General features: G+C 48.0%; 7 protein-coding genes across 7 annotated transcripts; 4 read left to right on the forward strand and 3 right to left on the reverse strand.

The window, feature by feature from the left end:
- Nucleotides 1-1,036: 1,036 nt before the first annotated feature.
- N7483_012529 (arylsulfotransferase family protein) lies at nucleotides 1,037-2,934 on the forward strand (the record flags this gene model as incomplete). Its single annotated transcript, XM_057095956.1, has 2 exons — nucleotides 1,037-1,510; nucleotides 1,561-2,934. 2 exons carry the CDS (start codon nucleotides 1,037-1,039, stop codon nucleotides 2,932-2,934), a joined length of 1,848 nt encoding a protein of 615 aa, XP_056941927.1.
- A 1,985-nt stretch (nucleotides 2,935-4,919) lies between these two features.
- N7483_012530 (uncharacterized protein) lies at nucleotides 4,920-5,462 on the reverse strand (the record flags this gene model as incomplete). The annotated part of the gene is made up of 2 exons (XM_057095957.1): nucleotides 4,920-5,170; nucleotides 5,231-5,462. 2 exons carry the CDS (start codon nucleotides 5,460-5,462, stop codon nucleotides 4,920-4,922), a joined length of 483 nt encoding a protein of 160 aa, XP_056941928.1.
- A 506-nt stretch (nucleotides 5,463-5,968) lies between these two features.
- On the forward strand, nucleotides 5,969-7,496 carry N7483_012531 (FAD-dependent oxidoreductase; the record flags this gene model as incomplete). The annotated part of the gene is made up of 6 exons (XM_057095958.1): nucleotides 5,969-6,008; nucleotides 6,059-6,096; nucleotides 6,152-6,445; nucleotides 6,507-6,804; nucleotides 6,865-7,149; nucleotides 7,222-7,496. 6 exons carry the CDS (start codon nucleotides 5,969-5,971, stop codon nucleotides 7,494-7,496), a joined length of 1,230 nt encoding a protein of 409 aa, XP_056941929.1.
- An 829-nt stretch (nucleotides 7,497-8,325) lies between these two features.
- Nucleotides 8,326-9,802, forward strand: N7483_012532 (O-methyltransferase; the record flags this gene model as incomplete). The annotated part of the gene is made up of 4 exons (XM_057095959.1): nucleotides 8,326-8,921; nucleotides 8,974-9,059; nucleotides 9,113-9,678; nucleotides 9,734-9,802. 4 exons carry the CDS (start codon nucleotides 8,326-8,328, stop codon nucleotides 9,800-9,802), a joined length of 1,317 nt encoding a protein of 438 aa, XP_056941930.1.
- Nucleotides 9,803-9,976: 174 nt separating this feature from the next.
- N7483_012533 (EthD domain-containing protein) lies at nucleotides 9,977-10,433 on the reverse strand (the record flags this gene model as incomplete). Its single annotated transcript, XM_057095960.1, has 2 exons — nucleotides 9,977-10,237; nucleotides 10,299-10,433. 2 exons carry the CDS (start codon nucleotides 10,431-10,433, stop codon nucleotides 9,977-9,979), a joined length of 396 nt encoding a protein of 131 aa, XP_056941931.1.
- Nucleotides 10,434-10,907: 474 nt separating this feature from the next.
- Nucleotides 10,908-17,750, forward strand: N7483_012534 (type I polyketide synthase; the record flags this gene model as incomplete). Its single annotated transcript, XM_057095961.1, has 7 exons — nucleotides 10,908-11,224; nucleotides 11,284-11,578; nucleotides 11,647-12,847; nucleotides 12,898-13,423; nucleotides 13,470-15,186; nucleotides 15,241-16,011; nucleotides 16,065-17,750. 7 exons carry the CDS (start codon nucleotides 10,908-10,910, stop codon nucleotides 17,748-17,750), a joined length of 6,513 nt encoding a protein of 2,170 aa, XP_056941932.1.
- An 887-nt stretch (nucleotides 17,751-18,637) lies between these two features.
- Nucleotides 18,638-20,869, reverse strand: N7483_012535 (fungal specific transcription factor domain-containing protein; the record flags this gene model as incomplete). Its single annotated transcript, XM_057095962.1, has 2 exons — nucleotides 18,638-20,146; nucleotides 20,219-20,869. The coding sequence occupies 2 exons, from the start codon at nucleotides 20,867-20,869 to the stop codon at nucleotides 18,638-18,640; spliced, it is 2,160 nt and encodes a 719-aa protein (XP_056941933.1).
- Between the last annotated feature and the right edge of the window lie 398 nt (nucleotides 20,870-21,267).

Here is a 21,267-nt window from a genome sequence, read left to right on the forward strand (position 1 = left end):
GGAAAACTGATGGTTCTAGCGTAGAAAATGTCTAAGAAATGTGAGGAGAAGATAATGAATGTGAGGCAATGTGAGGTGGAGATAACGTTGGTCCAAGTGGCTCAGCCAATCGCACTCTCTGAGCATAGCCACAATCCAATGTGCACAGCCAATGGAAAATGACGAACCACGAAAGCCGCCACTGGCCACGTGTATATTTGAGACTAGTTTATAGACCGCTTTTAACACCGCCTTTTCATGTCTTGTAATTCATATGTTATTCCCAGGTTTGGTCTTAATCAACGTCATTTGGAGATGGGTAGATGTATCTTATCCTCTACCAAGGTACTGTTTGAAAATTCTGTCCAATTTTGGGTTTTGGAGTATTAAAAAAAGAATTCTTGAACTTTGAAGAGGAAGTGAAGGGGTAAATACAACTTGGAAGCGGATATATTATTAGGAGATTATCTGATAACGCTAACTGGGTCAAGTTTAGCTTTCCAAGGTTATGAAGCGGTGGGTTTTTGCTATTTTCAAGTTCAACAGATTAGCGGGGAATTACAATTCTTTATCTTCAAATGTTTTACTCCCCCTTTATCCTACCAATCCAAATCTCCATAAAAATGGGCAGTTTTCTTTTATATAATACAATGACATTCAAATATTTAATTCTCCTGAAACATTATCCCATCCTCGCTTAAATGTATGATCGATTTTTTTCTACTAATCCTCTAGATGGTCAAAGCCTGATTGTTACCAGGACTTGAATGGCTTGAAAGGCCTGAATGGCTCGAATGGCTTGAATGGGCTTGAATGGTGGATCCGAGCCCAGGTTGATGTGGGGTTCGTACTCGTATTTCTATGTAATTCTCTTTTCTGCCGGCCAAGTCTAATCCTAATTAGGCATGAGATCAGTGGCCCTCAGACCTTGCCGCACACGCGTCTCCAGTTCGGTTCTCCTGAACTCTTGGTCCTGCCATTAAAAAAAAAAGATGTCTTTCCTCTTCGCACGAATGGCTACTAGGAGTTGCATAACGACAACGCCTGGCGACTCGAGATGCTCCTCGATTTCACATCAAAATGGCCCTCACTCGTGAGCCGGCCGCCGAGCAGGATGCGACTCCTGTTGGGTCTGTTCGTTGTCGTAACTGCCATCGCATCGCTACACTACTTGCTAATTGGTGTTCTGTTACGCCTGAACTTTCGGGTCGGGGTCAGCCTATTCGACCATGGACTCTACGGCCTATATCCAACGCGTCAATATGTCAGCTTTAACATGGAATCGCCCGATGTTGAGTTGGCCGTCTGGGACGACCGCTGCAGTGACGGTTACATTTTCATTGCGCCCCATGGCAGTCCGATCGAGGGATCTAATCCGGTGATTCTCGACAAACAAGGGAACCTGGTCTGGACAATGCCCGTGGACAGACCAGCGACAGATTTCAATGTGCAGGAATACCTCGGCGATAAATATCTGACGTATTGGCATGGAGAAAGTGATCATGGACACGGACTGGGCTCGTATGCGATGGTTTGTGATCTGAGCTCATACTATATTATTCTTAATCTAACTCGAGACAGCTGGACTCGCACTACATCCACCGCTTCGAAGTGACGCCGGTCGGCCATTTCGAAGGCGACATCCACGACTTCCACATCTCGCAAGACGGCACCGCGCTCATCGTTATCTACGACCTGAAACAAGCCAATCTCGAGGAATTCGATGGCCCTAGCCATGGCTTCATCTACGACGGAGTCTTCCAGGAAGTCGATATTGCCACAGGTGAATTGCTCTTTGAATGGCATTTCTCGGACCACGTCCCATTCACTGCATCGTACACCCCTGAACTCAAGGGCAGCGGCAAGGACAGCACATCGCCGTGGGATCCATACCATATTAATAGTGTCGACAAGGATGACGTGGGAAATTATATTGTTTCCGCGCGCCACACGCACTCCGTCTACAACATCAACAGCACAACGGGCGAGATCCTATGGATACTGGGTGGCAAAGGTAATCAATTCACCGATGCCTCTGGCGGTCGGGCTACCGACTTTGCCTGGCAGCATGACGCGCGCTGGCACGACCAGCGCACCCTCACTCTATACGACAATGCCGCCAAGGACTTCCTTGGCCCTATCACCAGAAGTCGAGGAATGATCATCGATGTCGACGTGCCGAACCGTATCGCCACCGTTCGTGAGCAATACTTCCACCCAGAGGGCATTCGCGCTCACTCCCAGGGTAACATGCAAATCCTACCAAATTCAGGAAATGCATTTATCAGCTGGGGTCACTGCGCTGCCTACACCGAGTTTACCCCAGATGGAGAGGTTTTGTGTGATACGCACCTTTCTGCCTCCAATTGGTTCCAGCTGGGCCTTGTGGTGTCATACCGCACTTATAAAAATGACTGGGTTGGCAGGCCACTCACTATTCCCATGGCAGTCGTTGTCGAAGACTCGGTTTATGTCAGCTGGAACGGCGCTACGGAAATCGTAGCCTGGCGGCTGGAGCTGTGGGATGGCGTGGATATGAAGGATATGCAGTTCGAGCCCACCGAGAGGGTCGAAAAAATCGACTTTGAGACCAAAGTCAACCTGCCGGACGAAATCCCCAACACTTACTTCCGCCTGGTTGCGGTAGACAGCAAGGACAACGTCCTGGGCAAGACTGCTCTATTGAGCAAACACCCTCGACAGACCCTATCTGAGTGGCTGGGCATCGACGTCTTCGGCGAACTGTCCTACCCCGTCGTTATAACCATCTTTGCGTTGTTTTGTTGCTGCCTGTTGGCCATTTACGGGTTAGTGAAGGCAATGATTCCTATGGTAAGCCGACTTTTCGGCTATTTCAGTGTTGGACGACGTCTTGGGTTTGAACGTGTTGCGACAAGGACGGAAGAAGACGAAGAGGAAGATGTACCACTTATGACACATAGGCATGGAGATTGAGGTTGTGTCGACATATACCAATTTCGTGTACATATTATTTGTTGTGTTATTATGTTTAAGATACATGTATAGTTGAGAGCTATATTGATTTTCATGGACTTTCGGTTCTAACATTTGAACTAATTACGAAGAAATATCAATGAGAGCCCGGGGCTGAGGAGAACACTCATCCGAGTCAACAGACCACTACCGCCTGCCAGTGGGCAGTGGCAGAACCCCGTAGTGGTTGCAGTCCATGTCTCGACACACTTCCAAGGTTGTTGTTTCCAGATGTCTTAGATGCGGTCACCGGCTCGTTGAGTCACGGAATGTAGTATGGAAATTGCATCCATATTGATGCAACGTTGAAATGGATCCGTATCTAGGAGCCCTGGAGGCGACCTCCAGGGACAAGAACCCTGAAATGCGTATTTCAATGTTCAAGTTCCAATGTTCAACCTTGGAAGTTCAAGTTTGCTATAGGATTCCAAGGTTGCAGCAGGTGCGTGAAAGGCCTAGAGCAGCCCCGGAGGTTAGAGGCATGATGACTCGGACCTCGGGATTTTACTATGTATCCAGATGTCCCTTCCGAGGTTCAAGCTTGGGACTCGCATCCATGCATACCTACTAGGTACTAGTATAGCACACATGTGCACTGGCATCCAGACATCTGGAGATGTCTTCCCGAGGTCAGAATACCCAGGTGCCGTGACCGAAGGATCCCCGGGCCTCCGAGGTCGGTTAGTAGATAGTAGTCGAGATACAATTCTCTGGTCATTCAAGTTCGGATGTATTTCCGCATATGCAAATCCGGACTGTTGTATAGGTTTGCTCTTTCTTTAAAAACATCTATATATATAAAATTTTTAAAAAATTCCATTTTCCATTCACAGTGCGGCGCAACTTGAATAAAAACCTTGGAACTTGAAGGAACAAAAAGGGGACATCTGAGTTATATATATATATGCAAGTGGTGGAGTAACCCACCTGGAAGCAAGTGTGGCCGGCCGAGCACTTGAGCGGTTAACCTTGGAACCTTCAAGTTGGAAATTAAAGACGCCAGATCGAAGTACTGCACGTATCATATGATTCAAATGTTCGTCCCAAGTGGCCCCAGGCACCGGGGCGCCCTTCCAAGGTCACGGTTGTGCTAGGCTACTTCCGAGTCGAGTCCACGGGTCACACTAGCACTTGAGTACATCCATGGATGTGAACCTTGCAGCACATGTGCACTAGAGTGATGGATTCATGTTCAAGTTTCAAAATTCAAGTACTACCTATCTACCCAGTATAAAGGCACCGAGAGAGTATAGGGAGTATATCTAGGGCCTCGTGGATGCCAGTGGGAACTTGAATCATCCCGAGGTCAGTACTAGGTAGTAGTACCTACCTATGTCAACTGATACCTACTACCTACTATGTAGGTAGTAGTACTATCTAGATATATATAGCACAGGGGGTACCTACTACGAGCCTCCCGAGTCATAATTGAGCACAACTTGAAGATGTCTATTCAAATGTTTTCAAGGTTCAAATATTAGTACTAGTAGTGCTAGATTAACATTCAAATACTATTTACAAACTCAATGTTCAACATTTTGGAATTTTTAGACAAGATTCTAAGGTTCATGAAAGCATGATGTGCCATAGTGGCAAGAATAGAAATGGAAATAATGCGAAAAAGCATGGTCAATCGTCCCATCTAAAACGCTTTTCGATGTCATTCTTTGAAGAATCCGCATATTCCCATGACTATTTCTCTACGAGATCCTTGCGAAACAAGGACTTGAGGTTTCATGGTTTGAACGAGGATGAGAAGACAAGATGACATCACTGGGAGGTAGCCTTGGAACTATGTGACAATGAAATAATGAAGTATATGAGCAATGGATTTTTATGCATTACTCCGGACATCAAGAGTCAAAAACTCCGAGGCTGGGCTAAATTCTATGAAATCTTTGACAGTTCTCAGCACATATTTATCAACCGGCTAAATATGGATGACTTCAACTCACCCGCCAGTACTCCAGATAGTTGATATAACTCAGATCCGGTGGAGTTCCCCACGCCGTAACATTGTTGAGCCAGTCATACTTCTCGGAACTGGTGTCAAAAAGCACGGAGACGTAAGGGATAGCCGCACTCTCCGTAACCAGAATATTGGCTCCGTCAGTGGTTTCAATTAAGTAGTGGGCATCAGCTCGGATCGTTCCATCAGCGCTGCTCGAACTCAGCGCTGTCCCGCCGTAAACAGTGCCTAATATGACCAACTTCATTAGCTTCAGCTCATTATTTCTTGGTATTCACTACCTAGTACGGAGTAGAGTTTTGGGTATCGGAGGTATCGGACCATTGAAGTTAGGTCCTGCAATTATTCCACCGGTGAGGGTCTGCAAGGCCTTGATCTCGGTCTCGGACTGATCATAGATCTTTGCGGATCCCTTTGTCAGGTTGGCACTAAACAGAAACGTCAAGTTCGGAGGAGTTGGGCGACTGCCGAGCGCGGTCACTGCGAAGGCGGCGAGGGGCACGAGGTAGGTGAGCTTCATTTTTGCTGAGGTGAGGTTTGTGAGAGGGGAGGATCTGGAAATACGGAGATATCATAGTACCTAATATTGCTTGTCTGGCGCATAATATTGTTTGATGGTAACTTTGCATACATCTCTGTGACACAGAAAATTGTATATGATAACTATTTTTGTTAAGTTGAGTATTCAATCTTGAAAATAGGATACAATACAGCTAGCCTATAATCAGCTAGCATAGAAATGAGATAAAAAAAGCGCATTTGGATGACCAACGAACTCTTCTTACCGCTACTCGGAGCCCGGATTCCGTGAGGCAACCCAGTCGGTATCCGAATTTCGTATAACGCGGATGTCGATCGTTCAGGTGCCGAGATCAACTCTGGCATGTCATTGCCATCTAGTCGGGCATGAGAGGAAAGACGATGATATAGATAATTTGAACCCTGGCCCTCATGGAACGGAAGATATTAGATTAACAACTTTGATTTAAATTTGTTACACACACTTCAGTGTTTCTACAAGACAAAATGGCTACTCCTCAGACACATGTTATTGTTATTGGAGCCGGTAAAACTTGATGCTCTTTGATAGATGTAAATATGCTCATTATCTCTCAGGAATCACCGGTCTCTTGACCTGCCAAGGTCTGAAAAAGGTTTGCAATATTCATCCTCCAGGTCCTGATCAAATCTAACATCGCACAATTCTAGGCCGGTATCTCGTATTCGTGTTTCGAGCGCGATGCCTCCCTGAACTCCCGCAGTAATGAATGGACTATGGCCATCCACTGGTCGCTTCCACTTCTAGCTGAGATTCTCCCAACTGAAGTCCGCGCGAAGCTGGCGACGATCGCTTGTAACCCAGTTGCTGGTATCCACTCTGGACTATACCCAATCATCCACGGCGAGACCGGAGATTTGATTACTGGAGTTCCCTATAAGGATGGATTGCGAGTTCCACGAAGCAAGATGCGCGCTTTGTGCTCTGAGGGTATCGATGTACAGGTATGCCAGGATGTGATCACTTCGTTTGGCGAAGACAAAAACTAACACAAGATGGAATTAGTACGGCAAAACTCTGGCAGATGTTGCATTTAACGAGAGCGGCAATGGTGTGATCGCTACGTTTACTGATGGAACTCTTGTCTCTGGAACTATGATCGTTGGTGCTGATGGACCCCGATCTCGTGTGCGAGAAACTGCCATGGGAGATGCCAAACTCGCCGCCACTACCTCATTCCCTATCTTCCACACTAACATGACTGTATGCTACAATGATGCTGAGAAGGCGAAGTTTGTTCGTGAGAAGTATCCTACCAGCTACTTGGCTCTGAGCGAGCGATCTTTCCACGCCTTCCAATCCAGTAAGTCGCATACTGTCTCCCTTTAACTTCTTATTGTTTTTTTTAATAAACGATTTGCAGTCTCGAGCATGCCCGATGGTCCGGACCACCCTGAGACTTGGGTTTTTCATATGGCCATGGCTTGGATGGGTCAAAGCGACAACGCCATGTGCTACGCCGAGCGACTTGCGCTCGTCAAGTCTAAGGCAGAGGGTCTGGGAGAGCCCGCTCGTTCCGCTTTCATGTGGATGCCCGAGGAGACAGAGGTCCACAAGGCCGACATTAGTTACTGGATCAGTCAGCCATGGAACAACAAGGATGGTCGATTGACGCTAGTTGGAGATGCTGCGCACCCAATGCCACCATGTGAGTTTATAATGCCGCTGACTCGAAATTTCGAGGTATCAGATTCAGGCTAACATGCATATTTCATTGCAGACCGCGGACAGGGACTGAACCACTGCATTTGTGATGTATCCAAACTCTTGGCGGGGCTTGCTGGCGTCCACAGTGGATCGACCGCACTATCTGACGCCATCAAGGAATACGAAGCTGAGATGATTCCTCGAGGAAAGGAGGAGGTGACTTGCTCTGTTGAGAACGGAAGAATGTTGCACGACTGGAACAAGATCCAGGAGAGCCCAGTCTTCAAGCGTGGATTCCTGCCCATGGATGGCCATGATAGTCGAAAGGAGGTTGCACAAGCATCCTAGGTTCTTCCGAGAGCATCTTCACAGGAAGATTTATGTGTTTTTTTCGGGTGTTATAGATAAAACATTATCAATTGATCTCTACTCTACTCTGCACACTGTTTTTTGATTGTCTGTTTTGGTACTCCATTATTTCAGTCTAGACCGGGGCTCCAAAGTCGTATTGAATCAGCCCCCACTTTGAGCTGTTCAAAAAATACTCCGTAGTCCGAGTTTGGATCTGAGTTTCTAGCTGGTAGAACCAAGTGCATGAAATTAAGGCAGCCAAGTCATCTATATTGAACACATCATACATATATGCGATCCGTTCTTCACTTACGAAGTTTGAACTATTAGTGATTGGAATCTTTTATGACTATTGCGGCTTTCTAGAGTGATCTACATGTTGTGTTGGCGCCCTGGAGATCACTAGATTTTGGGGGCATTGTCCTACCTTTTGGTCTGACTCCACTTACTCCACTATTGTGCATATCTGCATATTCCTGAATCTTTATTAGGTTTTTCTATATTTTCTTTTTCGGTGCTCGGGGCCCGAAGAGGCCGAGCTGCTGTTCAGATCTTTGTCCGACGAGAAACAATCTCGCAGTCGGGAAGCAATCGGGATAATTATCGGGTGCCAGTTCTCCGATCTACGTCAAACTAGTGATACTTGGAGACATTTGCTTCAATTGAGAGTCATACAAAATAGATTCTATGATATCAGATATGCTAGTTAATGCTTTGAGTCCTTTACCTTTCTTACTCTGCTTTTCAGGCCCTCCTTTTCAGGCCCTCCTCAGTAAACTTGTCCAAAGCTTCTGCACCCAGTTTTTTCTATCAGAAGTAGCCAATAATGGATCAGAATACTCTTATCAAGACTGCTCAGCAGATCCTCGATACTACAACCAAGTTATCGAAGAGTCTCACCGATAGTGATATTGCTATCCCCAATGATCTCAATGTAGGCACCACATCGGGTCTGTGGACGACCCACAATGCCGAAATCGAGGCCCTGCGATCCAAGATCACAGGCCTTAGCCAGAACCTGGGAATGCTCTTGGAGGGTCCCCATGGATTCCTTCATGAGTATGTCTCGGTCAACTGGGAACATGGCGCACTGTACACCCTCCTAGACCACAATGTTCTCGAGCAAATCCCTCTGAATGGATCGAAGATCCCAATTGCTGAGCTTGCGACACGCACCGGACTGCCGGCTGACAAGCTGCTCCGTATTTGCCGACTTGTCGCCACGGTCGGAATTATTCGCGAGGAAACTGAGGGAGAGTTTTCGCATACTGCGATTTCGGAAACTCTGGTCAAGGATCAAGGATATAAGAGCTTCATTGGATTTCAAACCTTCGAGACGCGAGTTGCGAGTGCGCACTTGGCAGACTCATTGCGGAAGCCAAACCCCTACTGGAATGAAGGTCAGGCTGCATTTGAACTTGCGTAGGTGATCTGCTTGTCTGGAAACTCTCAACCTCTGCTAACTTTTTTTCAGATGGGGCATGCCAATGTATGATTGGCACCGGGAGCATCCTGAAAAGGGTAAACGTTTTGCGCAGGCGATGCAAAGTGTATCAAAGAGTAAGCATTGGAGTTCCTGGCTCAAATAATGAAAATTGACTCACCCTCTTCAGATCTCGATGCTGGAAACGATATGATCATACAGTGGGTCAAGGGATCGAAAGGTCTTCAAAACGGGAAGTCTCTTCACATCGTTGAGATCCAGGGCAAGACTGGAGCTTTTTCAGCGGAGCTTGCAACCTTGTACCCGAATGCTGAGTTCGAAGTTCAAGACACTTCAGCTGAACTGATCAGTCGCGGGAAGCAAACTCTTGACTCTGAGCTTGCATCGCGGGTCAAGTTCTCGCAGAGGGATTTGTTTGCCATCAGAAAGTGCGATGAAGTCGGCGACTACACCGACAATACTGTCGTTTTCCTTCTGCGTGGAGTATTGTGGAGCCATGGCGACGAGGAGGTCATTGCTTTACTGCGAAGCTTTTTGCCTGCAATGGAGCACCAGGGTATCAAGCCGATCGTCCTTATCAGTGACCTGGTTTCTCCCATATGGTCCACATTTGAAAGTCATGTCGAGAGAGCATTCCGCAGAAGAGATGTGACTTTGACCACGATGCACAACGTGAAGCAGCGCACATCCACCGAGTGGTCCCAGCTTCTTCAGTCTGCGGATCCCAACTTCAAGGTTTGTCCTTCTCCCGTCGATCTATTTGGAATCTTAAAAATTAACTCGTTTGCAGATCCAATACCAGGAACGCCATACATCGCACAGCTGCCGTGGTCTGTGGGAGGTGCAGCTGGAGATTTAAATTGGGGGCTGAATGAAGCCTGAGTAGTCCAAGATTTCCTGTATCTATCTGTTGATCTCTATCCAAATGAAGTAATTCAGTCGAGGATATGCGCAAATTTTCGGGATGATTTGAATAAATCCATCCAGATAGAGTAAACATGTACATAGCTTGACCCCATAAGGAAGTCTAAATTTAGGAAACAACTTTGCCATCGGCAACATGCACCTCATGCCATCCCATCACAAATCTCGTCTTCGTAGGATGCGCAAAGTTTACATGATCCGGGTTCACGACATTCTGGAAGTGGGGATCCTCTCGAACACGTAGATAATCCTCCACCGTCTTGAAGACCACCTGAATAATAGCGTCGCAATCGAAGACTTTTTCCACAGGCATTTGGCCGTTGTACACCTTGTTGATGAGATCATTCCGGGTTTGGGAGGTGTTGTGTTGCTGAGACCCCATTATTAATAATTGCTTTTGCTAGTTTTTTTGATCAAAAGATCATCCATACCATGGTGTAGGAGACAATGTCATTCTGGGCCAGTAGGGCCTTCAGGTGCCCCGAATGCACAGTGCTGATATAATTGTGGTACTCATCTTCACTCATGTCATCTCTCTTAAATCCAAGAATAGTAAAAGCGTACATCTTGGTGGAATGGCGAGATCTCAATGGAGGAGGATCGGAATAAGCAAGGGTCAATATCTCAAAATAATGGGGCTGGACGCAAATAGACCACTGGAAGTGCAGGTTCGGGCAGGCCGTCGAAAGAAGGCTGGCTATTATACGAAGCTGGGGGTCAAACTAAAGCCGCAGATAAGACTAATGTATTGAGTAGACCACTGCTGCCCGAGCATCCCAGCCAATCGGTCAATGTCTTATGGGAGCCGAAGCAATCTTACTCATATCAATTTGGCAAGCCGAATTCCACCATTTTAGTGATTGTCAGCTCCATCCTCGGGGCCCGTAGCCCGAGTGCACGTTCCAAATGACTCGCAGATATCATGATTTTCATTGAAAAGAGCCGTATAAGCCACTGTTCTCATAGCTACAATAGAATATTTTAGCACACTGCTTAATAGTCATTCATTCCTCTGTAAAGAGATCAGTTACTTGCCAGCCATGGCAACTACTGAGATGAATGATGATCAGCCTGTCCAGAGCCAAGTCATCCTCTTTGGAGACTTGAGCCTGGCTAATGTGGAAGAATCGTTGAAGCGTCTTCTACATGTCAAGACCAACCCACTTCTTGCTGCCTTCTTTCAGCGTGTGAACCACCAGCTACGAAGACTGCTAGACGGTCTTCCTTTGGAACAACAAGACTTATTCCCTCGTTTTACCACATTGATTGACCTGGTGTCACGACTTGGAGAGACCAGTGGAACACCGGTTCTTGCATTCTTCCTGCTCAGTGTGCAGCAAGTGGCCCAGAGTATTGTGTAAGAATTACCCCACGGTCCTGTTTGGTGCGATTTGCAATTTGACTGATTCATTATAGGTATTTCTCGCACGGTTCGAGGATCTTTCCCCCATCCAGCGCCTGCATCATTGGTCCATGCACTGGTGGGTTTGCTGCATCGGCCCTTGCATCTTCTCAAAATATTGTCGATCTTGTCAACAATGGAGCTGAAGCAGCCATTTTGGCTTTTCGAACTGCGCTTGTCTCGTTTTTGATCTCACGGAGCTTGTCGAATAGCCCTCAGTCAGAGGGATCCACATCATGGTCCGTGGCTGTGAGTTCCCGGGGAGAGCAAACCGTTGAAGACCTCGCCCAAGAATATATGGCAGCAAAGGTGAGTTGGTGGGATGCAAGTATTCCTCCATTTTTCGGATTAAATATTAATATTTGATGATTTCATAGACACCACTTCGTCATTCAAGCCTTTGGAAAAGTGCTGTTACTGCCAGCTTAACTATCACACTCAGCGGACAACCATCAATTCTACAAGGATTCCTGGAAACCTACTCTGAGCAACTCCGATACAAATACCTTGATATTGCTTCACCATACCACGCCGCACATCTATTTTCTGAGACCGACGTTGAGCAAATTGTTAGCTACCTTGCAGGCTCGGACACAGCCGATCAAAAGGCTCGTCTGCCTGTGCTTTCCTCCGCTACTGGAGAGCTCATTTCCGCTTCCAGCTTCCACGAGCTACTGCACACCGTTGTTCAAGAGACCCTGCTAAAACCTGTCTGCTGGGATTTGATCCTCGACTCTTGTCAGTCATGGCTGACGCAAGGGGAAGCTCAAGAATGCACTATTCTCCCGTTCTCCAGTAATGCGGGGACGATGATCGCCTCGGCACTTACCAAGGAAAAGGAGATTCAAGTCACGGTCACAGATGCCACTGGATCCGGTCTGCTAGATGAGCCAACACCCACTGGACGCTTCGAGCATTCCAAGATTGCTATTGTTGGATACTCGGGTCGTTTCCCGTCTGCTGCATCAAACGACGCCTTTTGGGAGCTTCTCAGATCCGGCCAAGATGTTCACCGTGAGGTTCCGCGTGATCGATTCGAGTGGGAGAAATACTATGATCCGACCGGTAAGAGAAAGAACACCAGCCGTGTCAAGTATGGATGTTGGATCGATGAGCCAGGTGTCTTTGATACCCGCTTCTTCAATATGTCTCCCAAGGAAGCAGAGAACACCGATCCTGCTCAGCGACTAGCTATCACCACCACATACGAGGCCATGGAAATGGCTGGTATGGTAAGAAACCGCACTGCAAGCACACAGCAAGATCGTATTGGTGTATTCTTCGGAACTACTAGCGATGACTGGCGTGAGGTGAACAGTGGTCAAGATGTCGGCACATACTTCATCCCTGGTGGAAATCGTGCGTTTGTGCCTGGTCGTATCAGCTACTTCTTCCGTTTCTCAGGACCCAGTCTGAGTATCGATACTGCCTGCTCTTCCAGTTTTGCTGCCATTCAAGCTGCGTGCAGTTACCTCTGGAGAGGAGAATGTGATGCCGCTATTGCTGGTGGAACCAATGTTCTTACCAGCCCTGATAACTTTGCTGGGTTGGATCGTGCTCATTTCTTGTCTACAACCGGTATGTCTCAATGATCTCAAATCAAATCCAAATGCTAACAGCGATAACAGGAAACTGCAATGCCTTCGATGACGAGGCCAGTGGTTACTGCCGATCAGACGCTGTTGGCTCTGTTGTCCTGAAGCGACTTGAAGATGCAGAGGCAGACAATGACCCAATCTTCGGTGTCATTCTGGGTACCAACACCAACCACTGTGGTCAGACTGAGAGTATCACCCGACCTCACGAGGGTGATCAGATCAGTGTGTTCAAGAACATTATCCGTCACTCGGGTATCGACCCTACCGATGTTAGCTACATCGAGATGCACGGTACTGGCACGCAAGCAGGAGATGCGACCGAGATGAACTCTGTTCTCTCTGCTTTTGTTCCCAAGTACAAGAGAACAGAGATGTCTCCAGAGCGACCACTCTTCATTGGCTCTGCTAAGGCTAATATCGGACATGCCGAGTCTGCATCTGGTGTCTGCTCATTGATCAAGGTCATGGAGATGATGAAGCACAACGAGATCCCCCCCTCACTGTGGTATCAAGAACCGGATCAACCACAACTACCCCCTGGATCTTGCTCAGCGAGGTGTGAACATTGCTTTTGAGGTCAAGCCCTGGCTTCGTGAGAACAGCGCTTCTGGTAGACGTGCTGTCTTCTTGAACAACTTTAGTGCTGCTGGTGGAAACACCGCCATGCTGGTTGAAGATGCGCCACTGCCAAAATCGATTGATCACTTGACAGATCCTCGCTCTACTCACTTGGTGACAGTTTCAGCTAAATCACCGAAGTCTCTGCTGGCTAACATAAAGTCCATTCTCGCCTCCATTGAGAAGAGAGTCACACCCCCCTCTCTGGCTACACTATCCTATACCACCACAGCTCGACGAACACAACACAACTATCGTGTCATCGTTTCTGGGTCTGACCTGAACTCTGTGAAATCCTCTCTGCGATCTTGGACGCTAGAGAATGAGTCAACAATCTCCGACTTCAAGCCAATTCCTTCCAGTGCTAAGAAGCAGGCACGCGTTGCGGTCGCGTTCACAGGACAGGGAACCTTGTACACTGAGATTGGAGCACAGCTATTCGCGGTCAATGAGACATTCAAGACCAAAATTCACAAGTTGAACCGCCTTGCCGAAATTCAGGGCTTCCCATCCTTCCTTGGAATGATTGATGGAACCATCACTGCTGAGGAACTTCCAAACGTCGGTCCCGTCGTCACACAACTTGCTCTTGTTTGTGTGCAGGTCGCTCTTTACGAGCTATGGAAGTCCTGGGGCCTGAACCCAGCAGCTGTGATTGGACACAGTCTCGGGGAGTATCCTGCTCTGTATGCAGCTGGAGTGCTTAGCAGCGCTGATATGATCTACTTGGTTGCGACACGGGCTACACTCCTCGAGAAGCTTTGCACTCGCGGCACCCACTCTATGCTCGCAGTCAAGGCATCTGAGGATGTGGCTGAGCAACTGATGCGAGATGCAAGTGCCAACCCAGAGTGTGAGATTGCTTGCGCCAACCAGCCATCTGGCCACGTCATTGCTGGTCCCGTTGACAAGATTGATGAGGTTGCCCAGAAGGCCTCACAGGCTGGAGTTGAAGTGGTCAAGTTGAATGTGCCTTATGCCTTCCACTCCCCTCAGGTCGAGCCTATCATGGTCGACTTCTTGGAGAGTGCCTCACAGGGCGTCACTTACAACGCTCCTACTCTTCCCGTTCTCTCGCCGTTCCATGGAAGAGTTGTTCCTGCGGGTGAGACTGGCACTCTGAACGCAGAATACCTGGTCGCTGCATGCAGAGGCCAAGTAAACTTCAAGCAGGCTCTGGCTTCTGCTGGCGAACTCGCAGATGCTGATCGCACCATCTGGGTTGAGATTGGCGCCCACCCCGCTTGTGGTGGTATGGTCAAGGGTACAATTGACTCGCGTGTGAAGACGATTGCCTCTTTGCGCCAGAACGTGGACTCATACCAAACTCTTACCACTGGTCTCAAGACTCTTTACTTGGCGGGTATTGATATCAACTGGAATGAGTACCACCGTCACTTCCCAGCATCACACCAGATGGTCAAGCTTCCCATGTACTCTTGGGACCTGAAGAACTACTGGATTCAGTACAAGAACGACTTCCTTCTCTACAAGGGTGGAGATTTCCCTCAACAAATTGCTGCAGCACCTACTCCAGTACCAGTGGTGCGGAAGTATCTTTCACCATGTGCCCAGCAGATTGTCGAGGAGTTCCACGATTCTCAGAAATCATCCATGGTGGTTGAGTCGGATATCTTTGACTCCAAGTTGCTGCCAGTACTCCAAGGACATCTGGTAAACGGAGCTGCTTTGTGTCCCTCGGTAAGTCCTTTGTCACAAATCACTCAGTTTCATATCGCTAACATATTTTTCTAGTCCATGTACGCTGATCTGGCTTACACTGTGGCCGACTACTTAATTCGCCACTGTCCCACCCAGATTCCCGATACCACTGGATTGGATGTGACTAACGTCAAGGTTTCCAACCCTTTGATTGCCAAGGGCAACGAGACTACCCACCTATTCCGTGCATCAGTGAATGCGGACTGGCCTGCCAACCGTATCTCTATCGACTTGTTCAGCGTGGGTGCCAATGGAAAGCGCACCGCTTCCCACGCCAAGCTCGACGTCATGCTTTACCCTAAGCAGCAGTGGCTCAAGGAGTGGAAGCGCAACGCTCACTTCATCACCAGTCGCATCAAGGGCCTGAATGCTGCCATTCACAGCCCAAGCTCAGAAACCCACCTCATCAAGCGTGGAATGGCTTACAAGCTCTTTGCTTCTCTTGTTGACTACAAGAAGGAGTACCAGGGTATGTCTGAGATCGTGATTGACAGTCATGAGTTGGAAGCTGTCTCCACTGTTCAGTTCCAAGTTGGCAAGGAGGAGTTCTTCTTGAACCCCCGATGGATCGACAGTTTGGGTGGCGTTGCTGGCTTCATTATGAACGCCAACGATGGTGTCTGCAGCAAGGACCAGGTTTTCATCAACCACGGATGGGAGCGAATGCGCATTGCTGAGCCTTTTGATGAGAAGAAGACCTACCACGCATACAACCGTATGCAATTGGTTGAGAACACTACCTACGCTGGAGATACATACATCATGGACGGTGATCGGGTTATCGCTGTCTTTGACGGTGTCGTGGTATGTTATTCCATATTCCAGAAAACTTATTTCAAGTCACTAACTTTCCACAGTTCCAAGGTGTTCCTCGTCGTGCGCTCGACCACCTTCTCCCGAATGCCGCTGCCAAATCTGCCGCGCCCAAGGCTCCCGTCGCTGCCGCTGCTCCACGCACACCTACAAAGGCCGCTGCGCCCCAGCCAGCTCGCCAAGCCCCACCGAAGCAGAAGAGGTCACCCGTATCCGATGTGTTCAACCGAATTCTCGGACTCATCAGTGAGGAGGTTGGAGTATCACTCTCCGATCTTGTCGGTGATGCCGATTTCGCCTCATTGGGAGTAGACTCTCTGCTTTCTTTGACGATCACTGCCAAGATCCGGGACGAGATGGGCCTCGACTTCCCTTCGAGCCTATTTGTTGATGAACCTACTGTTGCTGACTTGCGTGCTCTGCTTTCAAACAAGGATGAGGATGACACCCCCAGTGGCAGCGCCAGCAGCTACGAGGACTATCCCGAATCCCAGATTACCAGCCCTGCCAGCTCTGTCGGTCCTGCGACCCCAGGTGGTGGTGAGTTTGGCTCGTCTGAAAGTGCCCGAGTTGCTCTGGTTGTGCGACAGGCGATTTGCGAAGAAACACAGGTTGCCATGGAAGAGCTAAAATCTTTCACTTGTCTCTCTGATATTGGTGTTGACTCGCTGCTTGGTCTCACTCTTAGCAGCAGACTCCAAGACCTCCTGCAAGTGGATATTCCCGGCAACATGCTGATGGATTTCGAGACAGTTCACGATCTGGAAGAAGAGATCTACAATGTTATGGGCCTTGAGAAGCCACATAAGAAGGCAGGCGGCTCTGCTCCGCCTCCATTGGTGATGCCCAAGCCCCTTGTACTTCCCGCTGTCGCATCTGTCTCGTCTCTTCCTCAGGCTACCTCGATTCTCCTTTCCGGCTCTACCAAGACTGCTCAGGTCATCCTGTTCCTCTTCCCTGATGGCTCTGGCTCTGCTTCATCCTACGCTCACATCGCCCGGGCCGTGGCTCCAAGCACTGTGGCCGTGTACGGACTGAACTGTCCCTGGAGGAAGACAGCCGACGACATGGCACGTCTTGGTATCACTATGTCGAGCATGGTTGCACAATACCTCCCTGAGGTGCAGCGTCTGATCCAAAAGGTTCGCTCGGATGGTAATAGCACTGCCTCCATTGCACTTGGTGGTTGGTCCGCTGGTGGTATCCTCGCCTTCGAGGCTATTCGACAGATGGGCGGCTCAACTGAGATCTCTCACCTTGTTCTCTTTGACTCCCCCAACCCCATCGGCCTGCAAAACCCGCCCCAGCGCATGTTCGATTTCTTCGACGGTCTTGGCATCTTCGGACCCCCACCGGGCAAGAACGGAGAGAAGGCCAAGACACCTGAATGGTTGCTCCATCACTTCAATGCTTTCATTAGTATTCTGGATGCGTACGAGCCTTCGCCTCTACCAAATGCTCCCGCTTCGTTGATGATCTACGCCAAGGATGGAGTGTGCAAGGATCCCAACGGACCCAAGATGGAGATTCGACCTGATGACCCCAGAGAGATGATCTGGCTGCTGAACAACCGCACTGATTTCACGGCTGATGGTTGGGCCAGCATCATTGGCCGAGAGAAGTTGAGTGTTACAGTTCTTGATGAAGTGAACCACTTTTCGTTGATGGACCCTGGTCCCAAAATGCCAGAGATGGGAGTTGCTGTGGCAGAATTTTTGGGCCGGAACTAATGTTTGTCTCTTTTCGTCTCTGTGAGATAGAGTAGAGTCGTCATGTTTCATGTTTGATGTAATCTTTTCGTTTTCGGGCGTCTGTCTTGTCTATTTTGCATATACAATGTTCTATCATACTACGTTCCTTCTTACATACATGTGCACAGATACTGGGTTGAATTTCTAATGCATACTGCTTTGAATATACTATTTTCAATTTTCATACGACTTTATCTCCAAAACTTCAAAGATCTAAGTAAGCTTCATCAGTAAAATGAAATTTATTGCATTGGAAATTGAAGAATTCTAGTATCTCTATTATAAAGACTTGCGTGATACCTTGACTATGATTCATGCGGGCGAAAAGAGAATCAAGGGAGGCAAAAGGAGAAAAAGACAAGGGGATCGAACAACTCGAAAGAAAGACAAGAGCTCAGAACTGCTTGAACCAATGTCACCTAGGCTGGCATGACTCACTCCTCATGACAGGAGTCTCACTTGCCTTGATCTTGCATATGTCGGTGCCTCGCTCCTATGATCGGGATTTTGATCAGATAGTGCAAGACATCCCATATTTTTGAAAGCCGTCCACTGCATTGATCAGAAGCTCGTATGGATCTCATTAGAACTTAAAAGGGACATCTGAACATCGAGAAGAAAGCAGTAGAAAGAGATAGAGACGAATCGTAATGAAACACATAGTTCAATTAGCGTGGGGGTCATCATCAATTAATCTTGTATCTAAAATGAAACCCGTGACAGAAGAAAAATAACCCAAAATTGAAACATCCGAAAAGAAAAGAAGATAATAATAATTGCCACATCGCCGAAGAAAATATGAAAATATGCAACCCGAATAGAACTCTAAAATTTCACCAAAGACACCGAACAGAGAGAAATTTTCATCACTGACTCTCAAAACGAGTGCGCTGTCGTTTCAAAGAAGGTCTACTATTTTCTAACAAATCTGTAGTTTCAGTCCCTAGATTCCACACTTCTGAAGCATCGGAATTGGTAAAACCAAATAATTCCGAAAGGTCCAGCGGGGTATTGGGGATTATGGGCGTGGGATGCATAGCAGGCGTGTAGATCGAGCCTTCCGCTGTACCGAGAGGATTCGTTGATGAACTTAGTGAATCCTGTGGAGTTGGCCAAACGGGCTGGAAGTCCGGGATGGAGAGATCCATCGAGGTTTCTCCTGTCACATCTCTCGGGTACCAAAGCCCGGCTAGATCGGAGGCTTCGGGGGACCCTTTTGATGTCATAAATATTCGTGACATATAGTCGCCCACTTCGGCGTGCTCGGTTCCCAGTGGTAGTCCAGAGGTATGAGTTTGTGAGGAGGTCCGGTCGGATGTGATGGTGTGAATAATTCTGACCAGATGATCGAGGACTTGCCCGAGTTTGTAACTGCAATGAGGGGTTTGATCCTTGCCACCGAGAAAAGGCGGATTATTTTGAAAGCAAAATAGTAAAGATTCGAGGAGAAGAGCGTCGGATTCGATATCCATTTCTGTTCTGTGCGTATTTATGGTGTTGCCTTCGGCGGAGATACCAACAATATGACGGGCGAGAATGAATATGGCGGTGATAGGGAACGCGTTGGCAAGGCGAGGAAGTGGAAGTAATGCGGTAAATAAAGGTGTTGAGGTACCAGTGGAGGGTCTTGTAACCATGTCTAATGGTGGTGGCATCTCACTAGCAGGACTCGGTAGAGGTGAGGATGTCGATGATGATGAAGGGGTGGACGAAGGAGATGAGTGTAACGAGCCGTCTGATTTCCGCCTTGAGGGATTCAGTCTGTGGAGGAGGTGATGAAACTGGTTTGAAAAATCGGGGCGTAAATGTTTTGTACAAGAGACAATAAGCAACAGACAACTAAGACGGCAATCATCCAAGAAGCTCTCAGTGTCTGTTTCCTTATTATCCATGCTAATATATATGCGGGTTCCAAGAAACAGTAGGCAGAGTATGACACGATCCATGCTCATGGTTTGAGGGTCTGGATCAAGGCATTCTTCCTGCCATACCCTCAGCTTCTCTCGAAGCTGGGCCACCTTGATGCGACGATCTGAGGACCCAATGCTGCAGGATCCTAGTACTCGATGGATCTCGTCTTGCAACTTTGCGAGCTCCCAATGTGCGCCAACAGCCGAAGCAGTTCCAGTGCACATGATACTATTGGGTAACCACATTAGAGCGCCCGAAGTAGTAGTGGCGTATCTATTACGGATGTATAGGGATTGGTAAACTCGATGCCGTTCGTCTACCTCGGCGGCTGTTAGGGTGGAGGGGGTGGCTGCATAACCGTGAGGCTGCGGGAGGCCCATCTGGCGGGCTAAGACACATGCCTGAGCAAAGATGCCGTCACCGAGGGGCTCGTTATCGGGGTAGCATTGCTGCATGAAAAGGCTCTGGACAAAAAAGAAACAAAACCGTCAGATCCAAAATACGATGACGATCAATGCATGACGTGGTTTACTTACGAATAATGCAAGTGCCTGGACACTGACAAGACGAGGTTCCATAAGTAATCGTGAATTCCCCGCAGCTGTTTGAACTGCTTGAAGCATCGGTCTTACAAAAGGATCCTCGCTTTGCAATGAATGTTCAGCCCCTAGAGTAAGTAGGATGATGAGATTGAAACAGAGTACCCAAGGCTTCTCTTCTGGGTTTGATGGATCTCGATATACGCGATCGATTGCACAGTACAGTGACTGATGATCAAATATTGATGTGGCGTAGTCCGCATTCTTTAAGAAGCACTCTACCATGACAGACAGGAGTTGCCGTGGTGGTAGACACATACCCATTCCAGGTATTTCGTGAAAGGAGTTCAACGATGAACTGGGAACCCTCATTGTTTCTTGTACCATGCTGGTTACAAGTGAGGTCACCTCAGCAGCATGATCAGCTTTAGGCCAGCTAGCCAGATCACTCTCAAGTTGACGACATTGTGCAAGTAGCGTCCACGGCCCATGATAGCGGTGAATTTGACCGTCGGCATCGGACACTACATGGCCTGTGCTTGGAGGTGTCAACATAGACGACTGTTTGTCACCTATTCGATCCACCCGGTCCACTGAATTCTGCCTATTATCGAGTGCTCCTGTGAGTCGAGAAAGCTGGTCTTGCATCATCGTCAACCGGTCTTGAATCTCATCGAAGCTTTCACATCTACAGTGGGGTCAGAAGAGTAGTTCATCTTGGATCATGTGGTAGGGAATCTTTACAGCACTTTAATGTGGTTTACCCTCTTTGGAGGAGAGGAATAGACGCATTCATGTTGATCTCTGTAACAGCTGCTGCATTTGGGTTTCTCTCGCCCACACTTGATTTTCCTGGTCCGGCAACTTGTGCAGGCCCCATCAGGCGTCGACCAAGTCTGCTTGGATTCTCTGTTAGCATTTACAACATCCATATTGTCAGGGGAAACGATACGTACCTTCTTTGACATTCGGGCCATTGGTGTATATTGTAGCTGATAGATGAGAAGAAAGCTTTTCCGAGATAGATATGGGCGTTCAACTACATT

This window comes from Penicillium malachiteum (assembly GCF_028827825.1).
Source record: "Penicillium malachiteum strain IBT 17515 chromosome Unknown utg000005l:1.0-9002435.0:326005.0-9005861.0, whole genome shotgun sequence".
NCBI lineage: Eukaryota > Fungi > Ascomycota > Eurotiomycetes > Eurotiales > Aspergillaceae > Penicillium > Penicillium malachiteum.